This window comes from Macaca nemestrina, chromosome 13 (assembly GCF_043159975.1).
Source record: "Macaca nemestrina isolate mMacNem1 chromosome 13, mMacNem.hap1, whole genome shotgun sequence".
In the NCBI taxonomy this organism is placed as follows: Eukaryota; Metazoa; Chordata; class Mammalia; order Primates; family Cercopithecidae; genus Macaca; species Macaca nemestrina.
The window spans coordinates 60,662,269-60,687,849 of NC_092137.1; the positions used below are offsets into that span (position 1 = coordinate 60,662,269).

General features: G+C 42.3%; 1 protein-coding gene and 1 long non-coding RNA gene across 19 annotated transcripts in view; one reads left to right on the forward strand and one right to left on the reverse strand.

Moving 5' to 3' along the window:
* Positions 1-948: 948 nt before the first annotated feature.
* The window catches only part of LOC105465088 (BCL11 transcription factor A), a 102,332-nt gene continuing 77,699 nt past the window's right edge, over positions 949-25,581 (reverse strand). For 2 of the 17 annotated variants that reach the window (XM_011713314.2, XM_071076751.1), the window contains exons 3-5: positions 16,570-16,671; positions 9,317-11,211; positions 949-1,456 (exon numbers count right to left, since the gene is read on the reverse strand). In XM_011713314.2, the coding sequence (XP_011711616.1) occupies positions 1,355-1,456; positions 9,317-11,211; positions 16,570-16,671 (2,099 nt within the window). In that variant the 3' untranslated portion in view covers positions 949-1,354. Of the gene's footprint in view, positions 1,457-9,188; positions 11,212-16,569; positions 16,672-25,581 lie in introns of all 17 variants that reach the window. The other 15 variants (XM_011713312.2, XM_011713313.3, XM_011713319.2 and 12 more) reach the window with 8 other exon arrangements.
* On the forward strand, positions 18,002-24,058 carry LOC139357859 (uncharacterized). Of its 2 annotated transcripts, none has more exons than XR_011611764.1 (4): positions 18,002-18,141; positions 18,269-18,361; positions 19,174-19,257; positions 23,921-24,058. It is a non-coding gene; the product is annotated as an uncharacterized lncRNA (long non-coding RNA). The 2 variants fall into 2 exon arrangements; XR_011611765.1 differs by lacking the exon at positions 23,921-24,058 and adding an exon at positions 20,378-20,496.

Consider the following 25,581-nt stretch of genomic DNA (forward strand, 5'->3'; position numbering starts at 1 on the left):
TTATTTAGCTATCTTTTCACTAAGCTAGGTAATCTAGCCAGAAGGTGGATGGGTAAGATTTTCCCCACTTAGGTGCATGCTCTGTATGTGAATCTACAGCACACAGGTGTCTGAGCTCTATTATTGACAAATCTATTTTAATTTGCTATATTGTTTCTAATTCTCTTCTGGATCTCCAAGCAGTAAAAAATACCAAACTGAGAAAAGTTCTGTGCAAATTAACTGGGCCAGAAAGAATTTTTACCACCTGTTTGTAGATGTAACTTATTTGTGGCACTAATTTCTAAGGAATGGAGCATTACTATGATTACAATGGTCTGTTCTGATGTGAACCTCTTTCCTCCTATAATTTCACCCCTCTAAAATCTGCCCCAAATTTCCTGATGTAAGTACTAAAGAAGCTTTATGTTTGTTTTCTGCATTAAGATATATTTCCTGAAGGTTTGGGAACCTAAAATTAGAATATTTAATGAGCAACTACTGACATTTATCACCTTCTTTAGGATTTACCGCTCACCCAGTGACGTTATCTTTCCTAAGCTAAATTAAAAGACAAATTCAAATCCTGCATGGTAGCCACCAAAAGCATATATTTGAAAAACAGGATTCGGCGTGCCATTTTATGCATTATTTAATGGTATGCAAATTATAAGTCAGACAGTTAGGAAAACCACACTTCAGCATTAATAAACAGCAACACTACTACTACATTAATTATGATATTGCTATGATTTATTCCTAAGTTTTGCATTTTGATTCTCCTTGAAAATTTATGCCATCTGATAAGTGGTAACCTAGTTCCCCTCCTACATCTCCTGCCCATTTCTCAAATCTGTTCCTCCTACCCACCCGATGGGTGTCTGTAGGAAACGGGTACAGAAATACAAAGTCATAAGCAGCTGCATTGTCTTATAAGCATTAAAAATTAAAGAACAAGCAAACACCACCTAAAGCTCCAACATTTATTGTGTCAATGTTAAGCACACTTTTTAAAAGACAACATAGAATGTATAGAAACAAGGGGTGGGGACTCATGCGCATTTCCACAATACGGGTAATTAGGTTGGCTGGTTTCAGAAGGGCCAGGGCATCACTCATGACAGCGATGGTCCACGGGCCCTCTCTATGGGACTGATTCACTGTTCCAATGTGGGTCTGTTTTTTTGTTTTTACTTTTTATTAAAAAATATAAATAAAATGGCACTGCAGGTCCAGGCTGGAAGGACTCTGCAGGACTCTGTCTTCGCACAACGGCTTCTTGGAGGCTACTGTCAGAAAACATCACAAACTAGCAGGATGACAGACCACGCTGACGTCGACTGGGCGGCACGCGTCCACCCCGCCCCTGGGGGCTTCAAATTTTCTCAGAACTTAAGGGCTCTCGAGCTTCCATCCGAAAACTGCCACACATCTTGAGCTCTCTGGGTACTACGCCGAATGGGGGTGTGTGAAGAACCTAGAAAGAGGTTGGAGACAGAGGAGGGGGAAAAAAAAAATACAGGTGTGACTTGGCCCAATGATTTTCTGTTCTCTAACTAGCTTTTAAAAATTAGAACTTAAACCAACCACAGGTCGAGCCACTGGCATCTTAAGCATGATTTCAAACTCAGTCTCCCCTCCCCAAGTATCTCTGACCACTGAGTGGTCTTCCCACGCCTCCCTCCCTTCCGTCCCCCCAAGGAGGACCCAGGTCCCCCCACCCCTGCCCAATTGTATGATAGTCCTAATAAACTCGGGACACACCTGGAAGGAAACACTTGCCCTTATGACTGAGAAAACTTAGTAAGAAACAGTCCTTTGGTTGAGGAGAGCGGGAGAGGGAGGAGGGAAAGGGGACACCTTCTCAAAATAATAATAAAATTATAAAGAAACAAAAAATTAAAACTGATGTAAAAGCAGCACAACGAAAACATGAAATGTCATCAAGTTCAACGTCAAAGCAGCCAATGATTTACAAGAGGCGAACAAATCTCTGAAGAGAAAACCAGAACCCAAAAGAGTTGCTCTCAAATTGCACCAAAAACTGCCTGTAGTTTCTTTCAAACATGCAGTTTTCTTTTCTTTTTTGGAAGGGGGAAGGCAATGGTGAAGGGAAGAAGGGAGTGGTTATTTTCCTCCGGGGTTCCTCCCTTGCTGTGGACATTGACTTGAAGCAGCAGAACTGGGAGTCCGGATGTGCCGAGGAAGAGGGCTACCACTGTGGCATTCCAGGCCTCGTTGCCATGGCGACCCGAAGCAGGGGCCTGGGGCCTCCTCTCCCCTGACTTGGCGCCGCAGGAGGCCCGGGGTCTGGAGCTCAGCTGCTCTCACGCATCCCACCCCTGAGCAGAGCAGCGGAGACCTGGGCTGAGGGGCATGCTGTGTCCAGGTGGGTTCTGGGGAATCCCATTCCCAGTCCAGCGCTAAGTCACTGTCGTCGAGGCCCCTTTAGCTGAAACCCAATCAAACCCCTTCGTCCAACCTGCTACCAATATTCAAAGCCCTAATAGACAAAGTGTATCATGGGCATGTACCACGTTCACAGCTATTTAAAAAAGCACAGCCCCCTAAGGGTTTAGGGGCTCCCGCTTTAGAGGACACTTGGGGAAATGGCTTAATTTGCCTCTTCTACCATCCCTATGAAAGATCTGATACACGTGCTCCCTTGAAATAGTTTTTGCCACTTTACAGAAAGGAAAAACAGTATTTGGATCAACCATCGAGCTGTATTCAGCCAAGTTTAGGTTCTTAAGTACAATGACCCGTGTGAACTGGATTGGTCTCTTTCCCATTTGGAAGGGAGGAATTAATGGTATCCCATGACTGTAGATGACACTGGGAAATAGAGAGAGAGAAAGAGAGAGAGAGAGAAACAGTCCCATCCCTCTAAAGGCTGAGTCACTGCCCATGTGCTGTATGTAGTAAATGAAACAGCAGGCTAATGGGATAACGAGATGCCAGCAAGCAGAAGTGCAGACCCGACAACCCATGTCCACAGTTCATAGCTATAGCAGCCCTAGAGTAAATACACATCATCTCAATTCCCTCTATGTGTTCTGATGTCCATTTCTCTAACAATGGGTTGTTTATTCTCAACTGGGAAAGATGCAGGGCTTTAGGAGACACCTAGGAAAATCTGCTAGATGGCTCATGCCTTTTAAAAGTTAGCAGTCTTTTAAGAAACATTTTTCCAAGCAGGTTGAGAGAACTCTGCCAATCCCATCCTCATATCGGCAAAGTTCCCACAATTTTTTTCACAGGAAGTTGTCTGAAAAAAAGAGAATGGGATGGGTACATTCCTGAACACACCAGGCCCAGGGACAATGGAGTAACAGAATCGTAATGAGGAACATACAGTTACAACACAGTCATAAGAAGTCATGTTCGTGTGTGTACGGAGGGGGAAGCAGACTTAAAACAAGAAAACACTGTATTTCCTCCCTCAGTCCCTGTGAGCAAAGGGCTACAAGCAGGAGAGGATGGGGCCTGAGGCTTCTCAACTCCTTTTCAGGAAGGCCCGAAATAATCCCAGTACTTTTCAGCAAACTGTGTCTGTGAATAAACCACCTCATTTCCTTATTTCTCCAATTGGAATTATACCTAAGCCACCTCCCTCCACTTCCTTTCAAATTCTCACTTCTAGCATTATGAATATATACAATATGTACTTATTGCATATACAAAAACGGTATTTAAATAAACAGTTCTATATCTACAGAATGCCCTGGGAAAAACTCAACTACTTCACACTTCCTGCCATGGCCAGTGCAAATGAAGAACTGTGGTCACCTCACTTCTTAGTAACCTTTGTAACGTGTTGGTTCCAGCCCTTTTGTAGGTCCTAAACAAAGAAAGGATAGCAAATGGGTTCAGGAAGGAGGTAACAGAGGCACTGGAAGAGTTTCTGATTTAAAATCTGTGAGAAATAGAATTTGCTGTATTCCTGTTTATTAAGTTGTTCTCAAATGAAGATTTAAAAGAACATTTTAAGCATCAGGACTTCAGGTATGTAGGAAACATTCCATCAGCACGTCAAGCCTGTTACGAAAACTTACTTGAGGATTTTAAGAGACATTAATGTTCTTAGTAGTTCCTCATTTAAAAAAAATAGATCATGAATTCATCTTATTGTTGGAAATTTGTATGTTATTTTATATTAAGGTTTTAAATTTTAGAGTTCTGGATACAAAGTGTCATTTATAAGTGATATTCATGTTGGCTAGGTTCTCATGCTTCTATTGTTCATCAGCTTCAGAAATAATATTTTATCAGAAGATTTCAATAAGTTAGGAGACTGAGTAACCTGAAGAACCCATCTCCCAATAAATTTGTTTAACTTTGGGACCATGTAAATCAAACATAATCTGTGATTTATCACCAGATGTTTGCACTCCTCCCCATTCCCCATTTGATTTAAGAAATTTGAACAGACAAGTATACAATATCCACCATTAATTCTGTCTGTCAGGATGCAAAACCTAATTATGCTAAGAGCATCATATACTGAGAAATTAAAATGAATACTGTATATAAAACCTGCACAGTTGCACTCATAGCTCCTAATAAAAGAGTAATAGGGACACACGGAGGTTTTATGGACATTTAATATGGTGGAGTTGAAGTCACCACATCTAAAGCTGGCATGGCACTGGGGAATTATTTCTATCTGTCTTGAGCAGCATTTTGGGTTCAGTTTTGGAGAAACCTAATCCAAAACACATACAGTATATCTTTTCTAAGTTCAGTGACAAACATCAAGTTCTCAAGGTACCGCACGCCAGCCCCACCCCAACTCCTGTGTAATGTTCTCCAACATCCTTTCGCAGTGGATTCCTCTAGCCCCACTCTCTCCTTCCCACCCAAACTGGCTTTTCAGAAAACATTGACTTTCTCTACACTTTAGAAAGATAAAACTATTCTTGCCTCAGATAAAAGGCATGACATGAAAAGGCCACCTCACAGGCACTAGGGCATAAGAACTGAGCAACAAAAAATGCTACCACAAGAAGACAACAGAATGGCTTTTGTTTTGGTTTTTTACAAAAATAAGAACAATGTCGTATTCGTTCATCTACACTGGGAACAGGGAGACGATATCACAGAGGTATGTGTTTAGTAAAGCAAATAGATGCTGCAACATGCAGTATTTGTAAAATCGACAACACAGATTTCTAAGGAAGGATTTTTAAAATAGACCTAACTGGCTGGTCAGAAGATAACTGAAGGGTATTCCCACCCTTATTTGCTGTCATCCAGGAAGACCCTATCAAAACACCTAAAGTAATCTGTAGCATCTAGGGTTCCTGGGATCTCAGAACCACAAGGCAAACCACTACTCATCTCAGGAAATCAGTGGCTGATTCCAAAGATTTCACTATGTCTGACTAAACCCCTAGTGGCTGCTTTCTTTTCTTTTCTCTCTCTCTCTCTTTTTTTCTCCCCTTTTAAAAGAAACAAAAACCAAAAAACAAAACCTGATGCCTTTGTTTCCAGATTTTTAGATTTGAAAAGTGGGGTTATTTTGTTACAAGAAAAGACTCTTACATGGAAACCAAAGAGCTGATTTAAAAAATATATATATATTTTACATTATGTTCTAAGATAAAGCAAGGATGGGAGAATAGAAAAGAACTTTTAGACAACAAGAACAGCAAAAAATTTAAAGGAAATAAAAGTTTAAGATGCTATTACCAGCAAGTTTTTTCACTTATATTTGAATGGATTTCTGCTAAGAGATGGAGTAAGTTTTTAACATCAGACTGAAAACACCTTCCATTTCTTAAAACTATTCTAGAACTGTAAAGCCTTAAAACTATGTCCAGGGTTTGAGATATGTCTATTTTAATATAGTAAGTACTTTATGTTCCTTTAGGGTATAATACACGCATCAGAATGCCCATAGAAATAATCCTGAAAAAGACTGACTGGCCTTCTCTTAAAACCTGTTATTTTCTTGAAAGTAATTTACAGAGTGTGTCAAATGAGGACACAAGAAGCTTACAATGTGTACTTTAATTTTTTTTATTTTTTTCAATAAAGGGACAAAATGGGTGTATGAACAGGTTAATGCAGACAACTGCCAAAAAAACACAGACAGTGGTTTTTCCAATAGAACTTAACAAAGACCAGAAACAAATACAATAAAAAGCCAGGTTGTAATGACCTTTGGTCATCTAAATAAAAAAAAAATAAAAACAAAGAAAAATAAAAGATCAAATTAAGTGCCTCTGTTTTGAACAGGGCACATAAGCAATAATAAATAGTGACTCCCATAGTAAAAGATAAAATTTCAAGTTACGACAAACAGCTTTCATTACAGGAATAGAAAAGGCCAATAACAAAATATTCTGCATTGCCATTTACAAAAAAGTATTGACTAAAGCGGGCTTTCTCTTTAATATGCTTTGCATATGAAATTCTTTCCAATCTAAATATAAAGCACCATTTAGTTTTTGGCAATGAAAAAAACTGCAAAACATTGGTTTTTTTTTTTTTCCTTTTTTTTTTTCTTTCTTTCTTTTACTGCATATGAAGGTAAGATGCTGGAATGTAGGGTGATAGAAGGAAAGGGACAAAAAGCACACTACATAACAAACCAACGTTATTAGCTTGCAGTACTGCATACAGTATGGCAGCAGGAAAAAGGAACAAAAAAGGATATGTACAACCCCTATGACAGCCATCCATGTGACATTCTAGCAGGCTCCCCCAAACCGCCATTATATGGCTTCTCATCTGTAATGTCACACGTTTTTGTTTCTCTCTTTTTTTTGAAGCATACAAATAATTTGCAGTATATTATCCTGCCAAATTAAAAAAATATACTGTGGCAGCCTGTCTTTTTTTTTTTTCCACTACCGAAAAAGGTACATTGATACCTTTTAAGAGAACAAGCAACAGTTAAAAATACAAGCTTCAATATAAATACTATAGTGCCTAACACTAGATGAACATTTAATTCAAATACCATTCTAGAAATACAGAAAAAAGACCATAAATGTATTTTAGCATAGGAATCAACATGAGTGTGCATTTTCCTATATTTAAGTACTATATAATCTTAAACCTTTCCCCAATGTATGTTTTTTTTTTTTACAACCTGAAGAGCGGTGTGTATCCAAGGCATAGAATTTCCACTACCATTTTTAAATGGATAACAAGTCTTGTAACACCACCAAGACAATGGAACCCTAAAATGCAGTTCCCCCCTAAACATAATGAAGTGTTTTTTTAAAAAATTTTTTCTTAACATTTATATTTAAAAAAGTTTTGTACAAAAAAATCCTTGCACTGTAGAAGCGAAAGCAATCATTCATTTCTATGTTAAGTGTATTCTGTTTCCATTCACAGCGCTTGCAATGTTGCGTCCAAGTAAGTAAGCTCAATAGTCAAGTAAATGGCTGGCAAAGTTTTTTTTTTTTTTAGTTTTTAAAAAATGCTCCTCAATGAGATTGTGTTCAATTTTTTTTTCAGCATTCTTGCAACTTTTCCCTTAAGTATAGACCTGTAAACTGGGAAAATTGTACAGTGCACTTAATTGTCCTATCTGAGCAGGTTTATTTTATACTCAACCTCTGTATCTCTGATTAGAGAAAAGATACAGATATCACAGGCAGAGTCAAGTGCTATTTGAACACCAACTGGGGCAGATGCTAGCTTAATAAAAAAGAAAAAATTAAAAAAATAAAAACAAAAACAATGAATCCTCTTCCATGTTAACACAAATAGCACACAGTGTATGGAAAAGAAATGAAGTACAACTTTTAGGGAGCACAGACATATATACTGCTACTCTTAAAATTCTTTCTCTTCTTTTTTTAAGAATGTCACATTTAAACGCAAGTCTTAAGAATTCATAGTTAATCATCATTGTATCAATATTAGCTTATATACCTGTTCTAGTTTTAAATGGCAAATAGTACCACGTTGTGCTAATAAATCATATTATTTTCTTCTGTTCCCCTCTGTCAAACCTTATTGTCAGCCTCTTCCTTTCAATATGGTATCCAAGGTCTTAAAGTTTATCATTTGATTGTCCACTTGACAACCAAGTAGATCTGGATCTATTTCTTTTGGTGCCAGAATTTTTAAAGAGACATTATTAAAGCAAATATCTTCATAAAATGAACTCCTTACTAGTGTATTTAATTGCGTTCCAGGGCTTTTGCACATTACACATTCAATTTAATCACTGTTTAAAAAAAATAAAACTTTGGGCAAAACAGCCCATTTCTTTTAAGCTCTCACCAGGAGCAAAGTAGCTTTTATACTGGTATAATCAGTTTTGTTTATAAAATTAAACTAAAGGAAAAATGATGATTAACTAGGACATAATGGGTCATATTTTTAGGTAGCCATTGTTGTGAGAAATACAATATAGAATTATATGCTAGTTCCTAAGGTTTATTACCTCACCCAATGCTGAATTAAGCTACAAGTTTATAACAAGTAGAAAGAACCATCAATGTGGTTTTAATAGATCCAAGGCACTCATATTTTAAAACCAAATGATAGAATAAACTTGTTCTGTTTTTCTGTTAGTTTGTCAATTCAAGGCCTTTTCTTCTTCCTCTCCAATTGATACATTTAACCCTTTAGAGACAGACATTTAGCTCATAGAGATTTTTTTTCCGTGCTATCTCTTCTGTCTATAGAGGGTTAATCCAAAGACTGTTTTTCCTCCTCACGTTATAAAATAAAACTGTACATGATATGTATTACAGAATGTATGCAGCATGGTCTTTTTCTCTCTCTCTCTTTTTCTCTCAGAACGGAACTGGAAACAGCAACATGTTTGCTCAGCAACGAATTAGGGACAATTTAAAATAGCCATAACATACCATACATGCTGTCTAAGTTTAAAAAAAAACATACACAACATGTAAATTATTGCACAAGAGAAAGGCTCAAAGTTTGCGTAAAATGCAATAGTATTGCCCCATACAGATCATGCATTCAAACGGTGAGAACATAAAGGAAAAAAAAAAAGGAAAAAGAAAAAAGAAAAAGAAAAAGAAAAAAAAAACAGGTGTGCTGGTGACAAGCACTCTCATATTCTTAGCTTCATTACTTCTGTTTGTTTGTTTGTTTGTTTAAATCACATGGGACTAGAAAAAAATCCTACAGGGAGTGGGGCTGGAGGGCGATGGGGAAGGGGAGTGGTGAAAAAGGGGGTGTCAGGTGGGAGTGAGGGAGGGGTATTAATATACCTCTATTCAGTTTTTATATCATTATTCAACACTCGATCACTGTGCCATTTTTTCATGTGTTTCTCCAGGGTACTGTACACGCTAAAAGGCATCTTACAAATTTCACATTTGTAAACGTCCTTCCCCACCTGGCCATGCGTTTTCATGTGCCTGGTGAGCTTGCTACTCTGGGCACAGGCATAGTTGCACAGCTCGCATTTATAAGGCCTTTCGCCCGTGTGGCTTCTCCTGTGGACAGTGAGATTGCTACAGTTCTTGAAGACTTTCCCACAGTACTCACAAGTGTCGCTGCGTCTGCCCTCTTTTGAGCTGGGCCTGCCCGGGCCCGGACCACTAATATGGGGCGTGCTCCCTCCACTTCCCGTGCCGCTGCGCCCCGAGATCCCTCCGTCCAGCTCCCCGGGCGGTGTGGAGAAGCGCAAGCTCCCGTTCTCCGAGGAGTGCTCCGACGAGGAGGCAAAAGGCGATTGTCTGGAGTCTCCGAAGCTAAGGAAGGGATCTTTGAGCTGCCTGGAGGCCGCGTAGCCGGCGAGCCACTGCGAGTACACGTTCTCCGTGTTGGGCATCGCTGCCGGGGGCAGGTCGAACTCCTTCTCGAGCTTGATGCGCTTAGAGAAGGGGCTCAGCGAGCTGGGGCTGCCCAGCAGCAGCTTTTTGGACAGGCCCCCCGAGGCCGACTCGCCCGGGGAGCAGCCACGGCCGTTAACAGTGCCATCGTCTATGCGGTCCGACTCGCCGGCCACCGAGTCTTCGTCGCAAGTGTCCCTGTGGCCCTCGGCCTCGGCCAGGTGGCCGCGCTTATGCTTCTCGCCCAGGACCTGGTGGAAGGCCTCGCTGAAGTGCTGCATGGAGCTGAGCACCATGCCCTGCATGACGTCGGGCAGGGCGCGGCTCTCGTCGCCCACGCCCACCACCGCGCCCCGCGAGCTGTTCTCGTGGTGGCGCGCCGCCTCCAGGCTCAGCCCGAAGCCGTAGTCCACCCTCTCGCTCTCCGTCAGCTCCTCCTCCTCCTCTTCCTCCTCTTCTTCCTCTTCCTCGTCGTCCTCCTCTTCCTCCTCATCCCCGTTCTCCGGGATCAGGTTGGGGTCGTTCTCGCTCTTGAACTTGGCCACCACGGACTTGAGCGCGCTGCTGGCGCTGCCCACCAGGTCGCTGGTGCCGGGTTCCGGGGAGCTGGCGGTAGAGAGACCGTCGTCGGACTTGACCGTCATGGGGGATGATTTGTGCATGTGCGTCTTCATGTGACGCTTCAGCTTGCTGGCCTGGGTGCACGCGTGGTCGCACAGGTTGCACTTGTAGGGCTTCTCGCCCGTGTGGCTGCGCCGGTGCACCACCAGGTTGCTCTGAAATTTGAACGTCTTGCCGCAGAACTCGCATGACTTGGACTTGACCGGGGGCTGGGAGGGAGGAGGGGCGGATTGCAGAGGAGGGAGGGGGGGCGTCGCCAGGAAGGGCGGCTTGCTACCTGGCTGGAATGGTTGCAGTAACCTTTGCATAGGGCTGGGCCGGCCTGGGGACAGCGGTGGGCTAGACGTGTTCCCTGCCAGCTCTCTAAGTCTCCTAGAGAAATCCATGGCGGGAGGCTCCATAGCCATTGGATTCAACCGCAGCACCCTGTCAAAGGCACTCGGGTGATGGGTGGCCAGGGCCATCTCTTCCGCCCCCAGGCGCTCTATGCGGTGGGGGTCCAAGTGATGTCTCGGTGGTGGACTAAACAGGGGGGGAGTGGGTGGAAAGCGCCCTTCTGCCAGGCCGGAAGCCTCTCTCGATACTGATCCTGGTATTCTTAGCAGGTTAAAGGGGTTATTGTCTGCAATATGAATCCCATGGAGAGGTGGCTGGGAAGGACATTCTGCACCTAGTCCTGAAGGGATACCAACCCGCGGGGTCAGGGGACTTCCGTGTTCGCTTTCTAAGTAGATTCTTAATCCATGAGTGTTCTGTGCGTGTTGCAAGAGAAACCATGCACTGGTGAATGGCTGTTTGCAAGTTGTACATGTGTAGCTGCTGGGCTCATCTTTACCTGCAAAATAATACAACACCAACATCAATGTTTAATCACTGAGGCGGGCATCAGCAATTGCTTATTTATGTTCCACCTCCAGCCTTCCCTGCCCCCACCCCTCAACCCCAAGGCCTAAACCCTCACTGACCTACTCCTGTGCCTGGCACGTCTGAGCATGGGTACCCAGTAAATATTGGTCCAATCAGTCTTCCTGCCATTAAACTCAGTTCTAGGAATTTGATATCCAGTCCCCAAAGCAGAAAAATCCTGGCCAGTTCTGGCTTGAGAATGAAGGTCCCTACATTCTAGGCACCTAAACAAATGTCTTCTAAACTTTCCAGTCCCATCAGCTGTAGTTTGGGGCAAGCCATCTCATCTCCATGTGCCTCTGTTTCCTCTTTGTTAAGTGAGAAACTTGGACAAGGTGACCCAAGGAAACTTTTTGGCTTCCTAAATCCCAGCTTTCTATTCCCCCCTGGGTGGCAGGTGAACTTTCTAAATAGGCAAACATTTCATAGAGATTCAAAAAAAGGGGAGAAGGTCAACTCACTACAATGTTATATGGCCCTAGAGATGCTTTCAGTCTTAGTCTGAAACACACTAATTGTTGATATTGTTAAAATGAGAGGGTACTCATAAAATACTTCCATGGAAAAAAGACTAGCAACATTCTCACATCCCAGACTGTGGGAGGATCAGTGAGTCCCAATTTTGGTTCCACAACACCCCATGGTAACGCCCATTTTTATCTCAAATAATGTTTAAAAATCTGAAAGAAAAACTTCATTCAGATCTAATGGATAGGCTGTATCCAATCTTTAGGAGTTGTCCCCCAGTCAGACAAATGCAAGTCTGGAAAAGTTAGGAGGAGTGGCTGGTGCCGACTTAAGCAGACACAGCATCCTAGTTTAAGGAACAGTTAAAGCAGCCAGCACCATGACAGGCAGCAGGCTGAGAAATGCTACACTATCCTCCTCCTCATTATTTTGAGAGGCTAACAACGTGAACCAAATTATACAACATCCTGCGCCCTCGGCTGAGACTCAGCTCCAGTTGAGAAAGAAACAGAAAGATACAGTTCAGCTAGTCAACTCTGGCCAGTAGCCAAGCCGTCTGGAGAGGGGCCCTGCTTAAGTCACATTATTTCCCTTGCTGAAAAGAACCCAAGAGTGGTAAATGCCACTTTGGCAAAGAAGGGCCAGCTTGACTTCACAAAATCTTTCATTTGGGGAGATGGCTAAATTAAATATATATGGGGAGATAGCTAAATTAAATATATATATATATGGAATAACTAACCAACAGTTTACTAGTCAAGTACAACATTAAAAAGGGCAGAAGTAATGGTAGCCAAAGGACAAGGATGAGAAAAACAGAAAACTTCCCATGGATTCTGAAAAAAACCTTAAAATACAACTGAGAAATAACAAACTTTTCTCCTTCTTTTAAAAGAAAGGCTACGAGAGTTCCTTAAGGCCACAGCTAGTATTTGTCAGTTAACTTTCTAAGAAGGGAAAAAAAAATAAAAATCTACCAGGGAGGTTAATAGTGAGAATGAGGAATTAATCAATTATATGATGCCTCCATTTAGCAAGTCAGAAAGAAAAGCTGGCAGGGTCTTCTCAGGAGCCCCCAAACACTGGTATTCCAAAACAAGCCAGCCTTGCTCAAGCACTTGTCTCAATAATGGACTCCTGCCCTGACCTTGTAATTTACTTTACAATGCATTTATAATCCCACTCAATATATCCCACTCCTGGGTAAATCTCTTAAACAAGATTAGATGGTAAGATACCAAAATTAGATTTCAAACATTTGTCTAATGTGGAAGGGGGAAAAAAGGCAGAAAGATTTTGAAAGAAAACGCTGACATTAGTATCACATTATCTGCCTATTTTTGTTTGCCTCCTCTCTTCAAAGGGAAATAAAAAGCTTCATTGACAGCATTTTCATAAATTTTTTGTTGTTGTTGAACAATGACTTGGGTCCCAAATAGGCTGGAAAAAAAATTATCTGGTTCCAACTACATGATCCTCTGTGGCTTCCTCCTTGTCCTCCCTAGGTCTCTGCATGACTATCATACCCATGTAGCCCGACAATCTGAGTTGGGCAAGTAAAAAGATTTGTCTGATAATGCAAGTCCTTAACACGTTCATCACTCCAAATGCCTTAAAATTATATTTTACCTTATAAAAAAATCGATAGAAATCCAGGACTGGACTCATAATTAGTGGTGCTGGTTTCACATGTGCCATGAATGTAGTCATTGATAAATGCCAAAATCTGTGGCATACAGCACTACATCAAGGATCTCATTTGTATCCTTTCAAAAAGGCTTAAATGAGAAAAGTCCATTTTATTTTGCTGCCCTGAGCGTCCTAAACTTTTTTTCAGAGCTAGTTATGTGATCATGCTACAGTATGTTAACACTGTGATGTTATCCTCCCTCTCTCTCATACATCAGGTCAGAGAAAATGGCATTTTATCTTATAATGAGCATACAACATACAGTTTTCACTATCGCATTTTAGTATTCCCATCAACTAGATATTCTAGATCATGAGGGCAGCTAGTGTAATCATAATGTCAATGAGAAGGGCTGTTACGATTGAGACTAAAGATTACATGGAGAGAGCTGCTTTGAAACTGGTAATTATTACCAGTCCACTAATAGCAAATGATGCATTACAATTTCACCATATAATCTGTATTTCACTCAGCTCGTGCCGGTGTACCATATTATATTACAGTGCTCACAGATTCTAAATTCCTAAACTGCAGTCATCAATAAATGTGTTACTTGCCATAATTTGTGAAATTACTTTGTTCATAACATCTTTGATGATTTAGAAAGACCAGAATTGATTTCCTGTGTGGCAAAATTAGGGCTACATTGATTTATTGATGTGTAAAATATAATAATATTCTTCATTTACTCTGATGAAAATCAACTTCTCAATTTGAGAGCCTCATTGGGCATTTACAGGGATTGTTTTGATTTAGAGCAATAAACTGACACCTGGCCCCTAAGCATAGGAACTTGAGGCACCAAAAGGGTTAAAATCAGCTATTAGCCCACCTACTGACTTTTATCTTATTTCATTTTACTTTATAGGAAGGAATGACCCCCATTTCTAGTATGTCACCAATGTGAAAAAGTCATGTGATCTAAGGCTCAAGATTCAGAAGAACAAGGAGGCCTGAGACTGGAGCCCTAGCTCTATTATTCACCAGCTTGTAACTCTGGGATAGTCATTTGATTTCTCTGAGTCTTAGAATTCCTATCTGTAAAATGAGCATAAAAACAGTACCTATAAAGAATTGTTGGGAGGTTCAAATGACAGAAGTATATAAAAGCCCTCTGTAAACTATCAGGTCCAACATGAATGTGAATTTTCATTACTACCAGGGGTGATTAATTACTGAGGGTAATGACTAACCACATTACACACCCTGCACGGCTTCCAGAGGAAGGTCCCAGTCCAGGCCTTAACCCAGGCCAAAAGGAGGCTGTAGTGAAAGAGCAGGGGTGACTGGCACACAGCAGGGCGGCCGAAGGGAAGTGCTATGAGCTCTAGAAGCCGGGGGCAGCAGGTTAATGCCACCAAGTGGAATGGGCATCAGATTTGTTCTAGAGCTTTCTGGACCCCCACAACCCATTTCCACATACCTTGTTCTGGTCACTCCTAAACTGGTCCTGCCGGCAGGGGCACCAGTAAACTATGTACCCTCCCTTTGTGGGAAGGTGGGAGAGGACAGGAGTTCCCTATCAAGCTCAGACTTTCCTACCAGTCAAATCAAACTCCCAGCCCTCAGGAAGACCAGGCTGAAGACAGAGAACTATGTTTCCCTGGCCAGCAGCCCTTGGCCTCTCAACTCCACCCTCCTCTCAACTGCTCAACTGCCTTCTTTCCCTTCCCTCCAAAAGTGGCTCCGTTCCCACAGCCCCATGCAGGCCCCAGATGCCCCCAGCAACAGGAGAGCTCTCCCCACCCAGCCAGCATGCAAGGACTAGAAACCGTTGAGTCCAACCCCCTAAACCCTCTGCAATCTGTGACCTAACCCAGGCTAAGGCCCAGCTTGGGGAAGGGGGGCAGATGAGGTGCTTTTAACCCCTGAACCACCCAGCCCTCAGGACCTGAGGGCTTATGAAATTCACACAATAACTCTTTGTTACCTAGGATTACCTAGGAGTTAACAAAAATAAACAACTGGCTTTGACTCTGGTCTCAGGGTGCATGCCCTGCTCTTCAGATACCATTTACAAGGTGGATAAGTGTCATTTCCCTCCCATCTAAAAACAGTCCCCCTTAGAGCCTTAACTCTGGCATCTTGCTCTTTGTTATTCTCTTTCCATGACCCTTTTCCTTTTCTTTTCTTTTCTTTCCACAGCAGGTTATTTTTCATTTACTTTCAAATAAAAATTAGAGGTCACACTTCTTTTCTTCTTGAACCTGCTTTTTTGTGTTTAGGGCGGAATCACTGCCCACCCCCCAACCCTTTAGCCATGCATGATTCATACCATGTCTTCCTACACAGAGAAGCAAACTGTATTACTTTCTAAAACAGTATCTTTCAGAAAACATTTGTATAAATGGACAAATTTAAGTTTCATAAAATGGTCCTTACTATAAAAGCTCGCTTGAACAAGTAAATGGTGGTGGTGGTGATGGTGGTGGTAGTGGTGGTGGTGGCGGTGGTGGTGGTGGTGATGGTGGTGATGGTACTGGTGGTGATGGTGATGGTGGTGGTGGTGGTGGTGGTGGTGATGGTGGTGATGGTGGTGGTGGTGGTGGTGGTGATAGTAGAACCTTCACATTTTAACTAAAATGATGTGCATTTTCCTCTAAAACTAGGAGAAAAATAAGTCAAAATTATGTGTGATCATGTATATATAAAATATACTATGTACAAATATACATGTAAATACATAAGGAATATGTATTAGAATAACTCTGGAATAACCCTAAACTGACTGCTTTTGATTCTGGCCTTGGCTAAAGATGTGTGCATTGGACTATACCCGAAGTCCTAAATGAGGCCACAGGAGTGAATGTCCAGTAATAAAATGGGCTCCAAAGGCACAGGCATATTCAATCACTAGCCATGGAGCCAGACAAGACCCTGGGGAGAAGACCCACAGGGATGAGCTACTTTCAGCTCCCAGCCTCCAGTGAGGAAAGAAAAAGGGGAGGCAAGAAGTCCCTCTGGGGCTGAGTGGAGTGGGGAGCGTCTGCCAAGTGAGTAATGGAATAATACATATGACAATCTATTTTGGAAGTAACTCCGTTCAGTACTTAAAAAGTAAGGGCAATTTCCAGAAACTGTCATCTCTATACACATGGACATTTGTAGAAGAAATAAGGCTCAACTTACAAATACCCTGCGGGGCATATTCTGCACTCATCCCGGGCGTGGGGATTAGAGCTCCATGTGCAGAACGAGGGGAGGAGAGGCCCCTCCAGTGCAGAAGTTTATCTGTGAAAGAAACCCAAAATCAAGCACTACAGCTACAAACAACGTGCATCATAAACCACAGGATATCACATTTCAATTCCATTAAAACAGATTAACATCATTACAACAGCCTTGCAGATAGTTAACAGGCCCAAGGCCTGAAACAAAAGAAGAGTGGAGAGTTATTTCCCACAGTTTCTGTTTTGTTTTCAATTTCGGTCTTTTTGACAAAAGGGAAAGGGTTTGTTTTCGGAATGGGGAGAGGTAGTCTTTGGTTCATTTGCTTGTTTATTTGTTGTTTGATTATTGTTTTGTGGAAAGAGATGGGTAAACAGCAAGGGGAAAACTGGTAATATTGTGGGTAGCCTGGAAACATGGGGGTGGGCGTTATCTGCAAGGCTGGTTTACATGCATACATTAACTTTACTTTATAGACAAACCCAAGCAAAAAACAAAATGCTGATAGGAAATGAGTAGATTTGTGAACCGTTTTTTATGGGACAGAGTCCCATTCTGCTTTCTCTGTCCCTCTGCCCCCCTCTTCCCATGCTATATTTATGATAGAGCCTTCAGTGACAGGGGAACCTTGGGCATTTCTGGACTGACCTGGGCCATATGCTAGAGTCCTGTCAACGGGAAACCCTGTACAGATGTGGCTTCTCACAATACAAAGCAATGGAAGATAAAGATTAGACTTCTGGGGTCCAAATAACTTTGGCCATTACATGACAAGGAAAGAACCAGCATTCCAATAATACCAGCACCCAGAAACCCTGGCCCACCTTCACCATTTTATTGCACTTTGTTGCACTCTGGTGAAGACAAGTGACTTTTCACACTAATAAAATGAATCTGATAGTCAACAAAACATTTCTAGCACTGAGATTTTTTTGAGAAGAGGAAAATTTGGTTTGTGCATTCTGGGGATTTTATGGTTTATGTGGTAAGTGCCTAGCTTTTCCAAGTCCTCCTCTAGCTAACTAACCATGTAGTTGTCCATCTTGAGACAGACTGGAGGATAGATGGTGCAGGAAACGCTCTGTGTGTTCTAGAGGTTTGGAGTTCGTGATGATTGGGGAGGGCAGGAGAGAAGAAAAACAGACTTTGATGGTGAATAAACAGTATGTTTTCCATTAGCTTAATATTAAGAGCACTTAGAAGTGTTGTTGTTGTACTCTAGGATAGCAGGTCTCAAGTGTAAAATACATCCTGTTCTCCTTATATAGAGCACACTGCCAAGCACAGCCAAGGCAGTTGGGACAAGATTTCCTTTCGTGAGGAGCCTGGTGGGTAACGATGGTGTGCTGCTGAGAAGGCTCTTACACAGACAGCATAGGTCTGCTGTTACCAGGCCTGCAGAGGGAGGCCCTGGTGGAAGCACCACCTAGCCTGAGACTGTCTACAGAGACATTTCATCCTCTCTGCCCTAAAACAAAATAAACAACCGCAAAGTGAACCAACACAAGCAGGAAGACCGGACTTAACAAACAAGTATGTCTACATTTGACTGTTTATGTCAACTGAATTGAGAGTGTGGTGTAAAATTACTACAGATTTTGTCATGGCATTTTTCAATGAGAAATCTGAGAATCCATTTTTGCACTTGTTTTTGCCTCAGCCGTTCACTAAGTTTGCTGCCAAAACAGACATCCTTTTCTTAGGAAACACACGCAACCCGGGTATCTCTGTGATCCCAGCATAAAAGCAACAGGTACTTGGATCCTTGTATGGGGAGCATCTAATTTCAAATTCCCTGCCACTTACTCTGGGAAGAGACCCTGAAGTGCTTCAGCAGGCCTCCAGCAAGAAATGGGAGAACTGCAGACCTAATCCATGCTTAACCCCTCGCATGAATCTCTGGTTGGCAAACTCGTCTACAAACCCATTAGCCCTAAACAAGCTGACTGCAGGACCAGATCTCTATAGTGTCAGGCCATGTGGCACAGTGAGGTCTCATCTGAGTATCTGGCAGCATCATTTGTTTTTGTTTTTGTTTTCTAAGTTGTAGAAAACCTTAGCTATCATCAAGTCGGTCCCTTCATTTTACAGATGGGGAAACTGAGGCCATGAGAAATTAAGCAACTTGCCCATGGCTACACTGATGGTTAACCACAATGTGAAGATTAGAATTCATCTCCTGACTCCTGATCCAGTGATCTTTCCTGGGAATCTGTCTCTTCCCCTCTGCTCTTACTGCCGTGGTCTTCACTGCCCAATAAGAAGGTCCTGTTTCTGCTGATCCATTAGGCAGTACTTAACAGTCCTGGGGAGGGTCCAGCCCAGCAGTGTTACATGGGGCTTTCAAAAGGTGCCAATGAACTGACTTGGTCTCACAGTTGGAAAACAAGGCCTGCTCTGCTGCCTGGGCCTCCTGGCCTCACCTTTGCTGTATTCACCCTCTACCTCTGCTTCCCCTGCAGAATTAGACAGCTGAAACCATTTCTATCAGCCTAAGAAGCTATTTACTTTAGAAAAAAGCACACTGTCTTTGTGAGACTAACCCTTGCATTTATCTTCCTCCAGGAAGAGGGTCAAAGCAAAGCCAATTGAGGACCCCAGCTGATTCTGCTGCTTCTTCCACTAAACACATCCATAATATTCTCTTTGGTAAGTAGAATCGACATTCCCACATGAACTGGAAATGCTAAATTGTTAATAGCCTCCCTAGGGCTTAACTTCTTGCTATGATGCCTTCAATTATTTCATCACGGCTTAGACAAAGTAAAGTATCACAATTAATGCTTCTGAGCGTCAAACTCAAGGAGCAGCTCTGCCTTCCCAGGCCAGGGGGCAGGATGGGGGAAGAGCTGCCCCTGGTTGAGGGCCTCTTCTTTTCCCACCTTCACTTTCATTCTGCCCAGACAGAGATGGGCTCTGGTTGCTGGCCAGGAAGTGGGTGATCTAGTTATGTCCTCTTTATTTCTTTGTTGGTGCTCTTAGGCAAGTGATTCTCACAACGCAGACCCAAGCCCACCCCCGATCAGCATCACCTGGGAGTTTGTTGGAAATGCAAATTCTTGGGCACCACCTCAGACTTACTGAATCAGAAACTGAGGGCGGGAAGCAGCAGTCTATGTTGAATAAATTCTCCAGGTGATTCTGATACACACTCAAGTTGAATCAGCACTGCTGTCATAGGGGAAGGGAAGTATGAACGCTGGAAGCTTTGAGATTCCCTGCGCAGAGACCCATGGGCCATGAGGCTGTTCTCCCTCCTGTCCAGGACCCCACCTCCTTTAGGACTGGAACAGTCAAAATCAAATTAAGCTTAGGGAATCCCTAAGGGTCCCTCCATTAGGAAATTCAGGTTCCACCCTCCGTCTGTCATTGATAAGGACAGAGAACAGGTCCAGGCTCTCCATCAGTTCCAGGGCCTTCTTAGCATGAGACAACACCCAAACCAGCTTGTGTCAGATTGTGTCCTCACTGCTTCCATAAAAGTCGACATGTCAGAGAACGCAGCTGTGGCGACCGCATGGACAGAGCAGGAACTGGACTCTTGTTTCCCTTTCTGGTCTTTCAGATGGGACACATTTCCCTTTTCTGACTCAATGTTTTTTCAAATGTCTTACACTTTTCTGGTGGAAGGTGTTTCAACCTGTTCTATTTCATAAAGATCTCTCTAGACCCAGCATTTCCACTTGGGGCCTCAGAAATGCCTTACACATTATTAGGCTGCAAAGTTTCCTTATGGCTGAATTAAAAAATAATGACTCTTATTTTTCAGGTCTCATTAAAAAATATGCAACTAACTGGGAATGGCTTTGATTTAATGTTATACATTTGGTCACTTTACATTTCTACATATATTGGATACCAACTTTTGACCCAGAGCTCTAAGCCCAGTGGGATGCTCCTGGAATTTAAGGTCATTAAATCAAGTTTTTTGGTTTCCTCAAGAACGTCTCAAAGATTCCTTGACTATTAACATGCTATTTGTTTCTGAAACTAATCACTGGGTGTGTAATACAGACACATTACTGTCTACTAATCAATAGGTAATACTGCAGATTTCCAAATGTGCCAAAACAGCTAAGCAAAAAAGCATCATTCCAACACATTTAATGACTGCTTTGGGAGCCCAATTTCAACAGGTACTAAAACCACAGGACTCTCCACAGGAGTATATAGATGTGTGCCATTCACTAAAAAGTATGTGTGTGTGCGTGTGCAAGCGTGTGTGTGTGTGAGCATGTGCATGCATAAGTCTGTATGTGTGTGTGCATGCACGTGCAAGTATGTTTGTGAGCATATGTGTGCATGTGTGAGTGTGTGCATGTATGCATATGTGTGTATATGAGTGCATGTGTGCATATGTGTATGAGCGTGTGCATGTGTGTATATACGTGTGAGCGTGTGCAAGTGCGGGTGTGAGCGTGTGCATGTGCATGCATGCACATGTGTGTGAGCGTGTCCATGCATGTGTGTATATGTGTGTGCCTACATGTCTGTGTACGTGTGTGAATGTGTATATATTTCCTAAACATATGTTTTTAGATAATTTCCCTGTTTGTTTGTTTTTTTCCAGTAAGACAGGCACAAAAGCAGTAGAGCTGTCCCACATGGCATGGGCTATCTCATGACGCCGTGACCTCCCTTTCTTTCACCCTGGGACTTCAAAAAGAGAATGGATGACACTGTGTTGAGAAGGGATCTCTATATTGGTGACAGGCCAAAATACAGGACTCCCTACAGTCCTCTCCCGGTCCATAAACCTCAAGTCCCTCAGCCCTTCCATGTAGCGACCTTCTAGACTACACTTAAAATGCATCCTGAACATTTGTAAAGTACCCTGAAGGAACTATTCCAGTTCTGAATCCGATTACTAGGTTCAAGTCACACAAATAACAACAGTGCGGCTAGTCTGAGCTAGAAGCTTCTTTATCTAACTGCAAAGTAAATGTCCTTTCTATTCAGCCGCATCTAGCTCTTGACCCTATGTTTACCATAGATACCAGTTCTTCTTGCTTAGATTCTCTGACTTATCAGAGTATTATAGAGCAAACATTAGCTATGCCTGTGTCTTGAGTTGTGTCAATCTGTAATGAAAATGTGCCAGCTTTATCATCACTCACAGACTTCTTAATTAACCTTCTGATATTGTCAAAATCGCATTCTCTTTTGTTCTAGAAATGAGCATTTACATGAACATTTTTTTCCTTCATTGCTTTTTTATTGGCTAAGGTTTTACCAAATCCTGATGTTCTTTAAAAAGTGTATTCTGCAAAAACAAAAGAAAGCAATAATTATAGACACTACAATATAGAATTTCTTCCTAGAAACTCGCTCATGGTCCTTAGATTCCTTGATACTTCACCAGTGACTTTAAATAACATCAATCACTCATTTTAAAACTCTTTTTTGATCAATGCTATCCTCTCAGAGCCTTGATTATTCAAACAACGGGTTACTAACTTCACCTTTTAAGAGTTCTCATCCTAGGCTTTTTCTCGATAAACGGAGGAAGTAGAGATGACATTTTGCGTGACCCTTTATCTATAAAAATGCCAGCCACCAATCTGTCAGGCCTAAACAAAATTTTTCTGCAAGTTGTGTCTTTAACATAAGCAAAGCATATAATTCCAAAAAAAAAAAAAAAAAAAATCTTGCTTTTCTGAAGAGTAACTAAGCCAAAGACATTGTGTTCCATCTTTGTGTTGAAATGCAGATTTCCCACTAAAAGGCAAATCCTTCATTTCAAAAGGTTGAATAGGATGGTACTTAAAAAAAGAATTCCAGCTGGTTAAATTTAGGGTGTTAAAAAAAAAGTTCACTCCAATAATATTCTTTGGCTCTGGGCCCAAAGTATTTTCACTTGATCATGAATTAGATAAATTTTTATTATACTTTAAGCTTTTGCCTTAGAATGGTGGAACTTATCTAGGAGACTGAGAGGGCAGCTGCATATAAAAGACAAATTGTCTTAGGACAATTTTTTTTGTTTGTTTAATCACATACCTCACTATGCAAAATGTGTGTCCCCCAGGATAAATTCCATTCATTCATTCTCTCATGCATTCATTCAACCTCTCATGCATTCATTCAACAAATATTTACTGAGTGCCTACAATGCCCAAAGCAATGGGCTAGCCACTGTGGGCAGTACAAAGAAAACACAGACACAGCTTTCTCCCACAGCAGGCTTCATTTAGTAGAAAAGGTAAAGCCTGCACAGAAATTGCTCTACCCCAATGCAGAAAGTGTGTCATGAGAGAGGTACAGATGAGCTGCTATGGAAATTCAAAGGAAGATAAATTACTTCCATTTGGAAGGGAGGGAGAGAGGCTTTGGGAAAGAGGAAAACTTATGAGTTAAACCCGGAGAGCCAAGAGAAAGGATTTCCTAGATAAAAAGAAAAAGCAGGTAAAGATGCTCAGAGAGAACCAAAGCCCAAGGTGGGCACAGAGTAAATGGGGCCCAATAGGTGGTTACATTCACATCAAAATATTGCACATTGATTCATCCAGTTGACAGCAGAGGATACGACCATTTAAATAAATCCTCTGAAGATTTCTGTGACATCTTCCGTTTTCACAAGTGCGTATTTTCCAATTTCACATTTTCTGAAAATAAGGGACACAGCCATGTGGACTCTTGTGAAACTCCATGAAGGTTCATCTGTTCTGTTTTTCCCCCACCTCAATTGTTTCTTCCCCCAATGAGTGTGGGTGGCCCGCTAAGGCAAAATTTACTATGTTTTATTCCTCTGAGTCAGACAAACAAGTGTTGATAGCCATGTTCTTCCTTGCAATACTGCCTCCCTGGCTTAAATAATCTATTTCAGATGTCTCATTGCCAGTTTAAGATGGGCTTGTACTTGCTGACACATTTTCAACAAATGACTGTGCAAGAAACATTGAGATTTTCCTACACTATTTTGTCTCTTCAACCATCAACTTGACCATCCCTCCAAATTTGCCCTCTTTCTTCTTTTCAAAGCCATGGTGAGGATAGAGGTGCCCTTACTCCTGCTCTGAATCCTCAGTTGAGGATGTCTGTGTGTAGTGGGGGCAGGGAGAGGGGTGTAGCCTTGCCTCCGTCCAAGGTATTTATCAGGTTACTTGGGAGCTACTTTCAGAGATGCCCTTGCTCCATGTATTCCCACTGCCACCACTCCCCAGCTTCTTTTCTTCCTTGAGGAAGCAGGGACTTGTTCCTCTGGAGAGACTGCTAGAGGGAAGTCAGGAACCTAAGTTCTGCAGCCCCAACTCTGCAACTCACCAGCTGTTTCGTGACCTTGAATAAATCCTTTCTTCTTTCTGGCCCTAAGTGTTTCCATCTTTAAAAGGAGAAGACTGGATTAGATGGGTGGCTTCTCTCTTCTGCCTCCCATGCCAGTCCAGGCCTCCTTCGGACCAGCCAAGAGACCTACGATAGGCCGTGCTAGAAGCTGGCCAGGATACACCTGTTCCCCTCACGACCTTGACCTGGATGAGGAGGGCCTTATGCGAGAGTTTGGGGCTGGGCTCGGTCCCCAGGCTAATCCTTAGGCTTAGAGAGTGAGCCTGATGGTGGATTTCAACCTCCTGGGACACAGTCTTGCAAAGTTCACCTGTCTGAGCTTCAAGGAGGAAACCTAGGTGTGTCCTGAGCCAATGAGACTGAAGGTCAGAGAACCAGGAAGAAACTTCCCCAAACCCAGGCTAAATGTCAAGGGAAAAGGTCTCAGTGGCTCATGCCAGAAGGCCAGTAGCAAAACTCGGCCTCATGCCAGAGCCTGGCACCCACTGCTCACGAAGGCACACACAGGACTCTAAGAAAAGGGAGTCCTCTCCCCGGCGACCACAAACCAGGACAGCAAAGCCCAGCACCCTGTGGTCCTTGCCCTCCCCCCACACCCCATCAGCATGGAGTTCTTGGAAAGCCATGTGTAAAATGAATTTCTGTAAAATAAATCACATTTGCTAACCAACATAATTTCAGAGATGTTTCGTCACCCTTCCAGGCTCACTGAAAATTGGCAGGGCTTCTAACATTTTACCTTTTAAGTGTGTCTTCCTTCCCCCCAACCCCCAATATCCTTTCTGTCAAGTAGTTAATGATCTGTAAACAAACACTTTAAATTCAGTGGGGGAGCTCACTATTTAAAGAAACCCTGTGGTGAAACCTTTTGAAAAGTTAACAATCTTTCTGTAATGTGAAAAATCACTCTCTAATTTATCAGTTTCCATTAATGAGATTTTTGTGTGTATTCGGCCTTCTGAAAGTGGGGCTCAACTGCAATCGATGCCTTTGTAGTTAGAAGGGACGATAAAAGACGCTGCCCTGAACATATTTCTGTCACCCGAATTGTCCAGCTTCACACAAATGTATCACAAACACCCCAGTGCCTCCCTACCCCACTCGAGAAGTGAAGAAAAGGACGGAAAATCATCATTCGGACACCTGGAAAGCCTTGCAAACCACACTTGCGTTTCTCCCAGATTAAGTATTAGATACCTGAGGAAGGTGAAATACGCATTTTCAACTGAGCATTCAGGAAGAGGCATGGGGCTGTGAAGATGGATGCGATGAGAATGACCATTTGCAAACGTTTGATTCTGATAACACCTGCCAGGGCAGAGAAGGGCTTGTCTATCAAAGCCAGCAGAACACACGACTCCCAAATTACTCTGAAGAGGCCACCCCGAGCCTTTTTATCTGCGTCAACTCACAACAAATGTGCTTTATGCCTCTATATTATCATTTCACTCGGTCTTGAGAAAATACTAGAATAAGCTAAAGAAAACCAAACACGTTGCGGGGGGTGGGGGGACGGCAAGGAAAGGGACAGCATTAGGAGAAATACCTAATGTAGATGATGGGTTTAAGGGTGCAGCAAACCACCATGGCACATGTATACCTATGTAACAAACCTGCAGGTTCTGCACATGTATCCCAGAACTTAAAGTAAAATAAATAATAAATAAAGAAATAACCAAAAATGGTGTT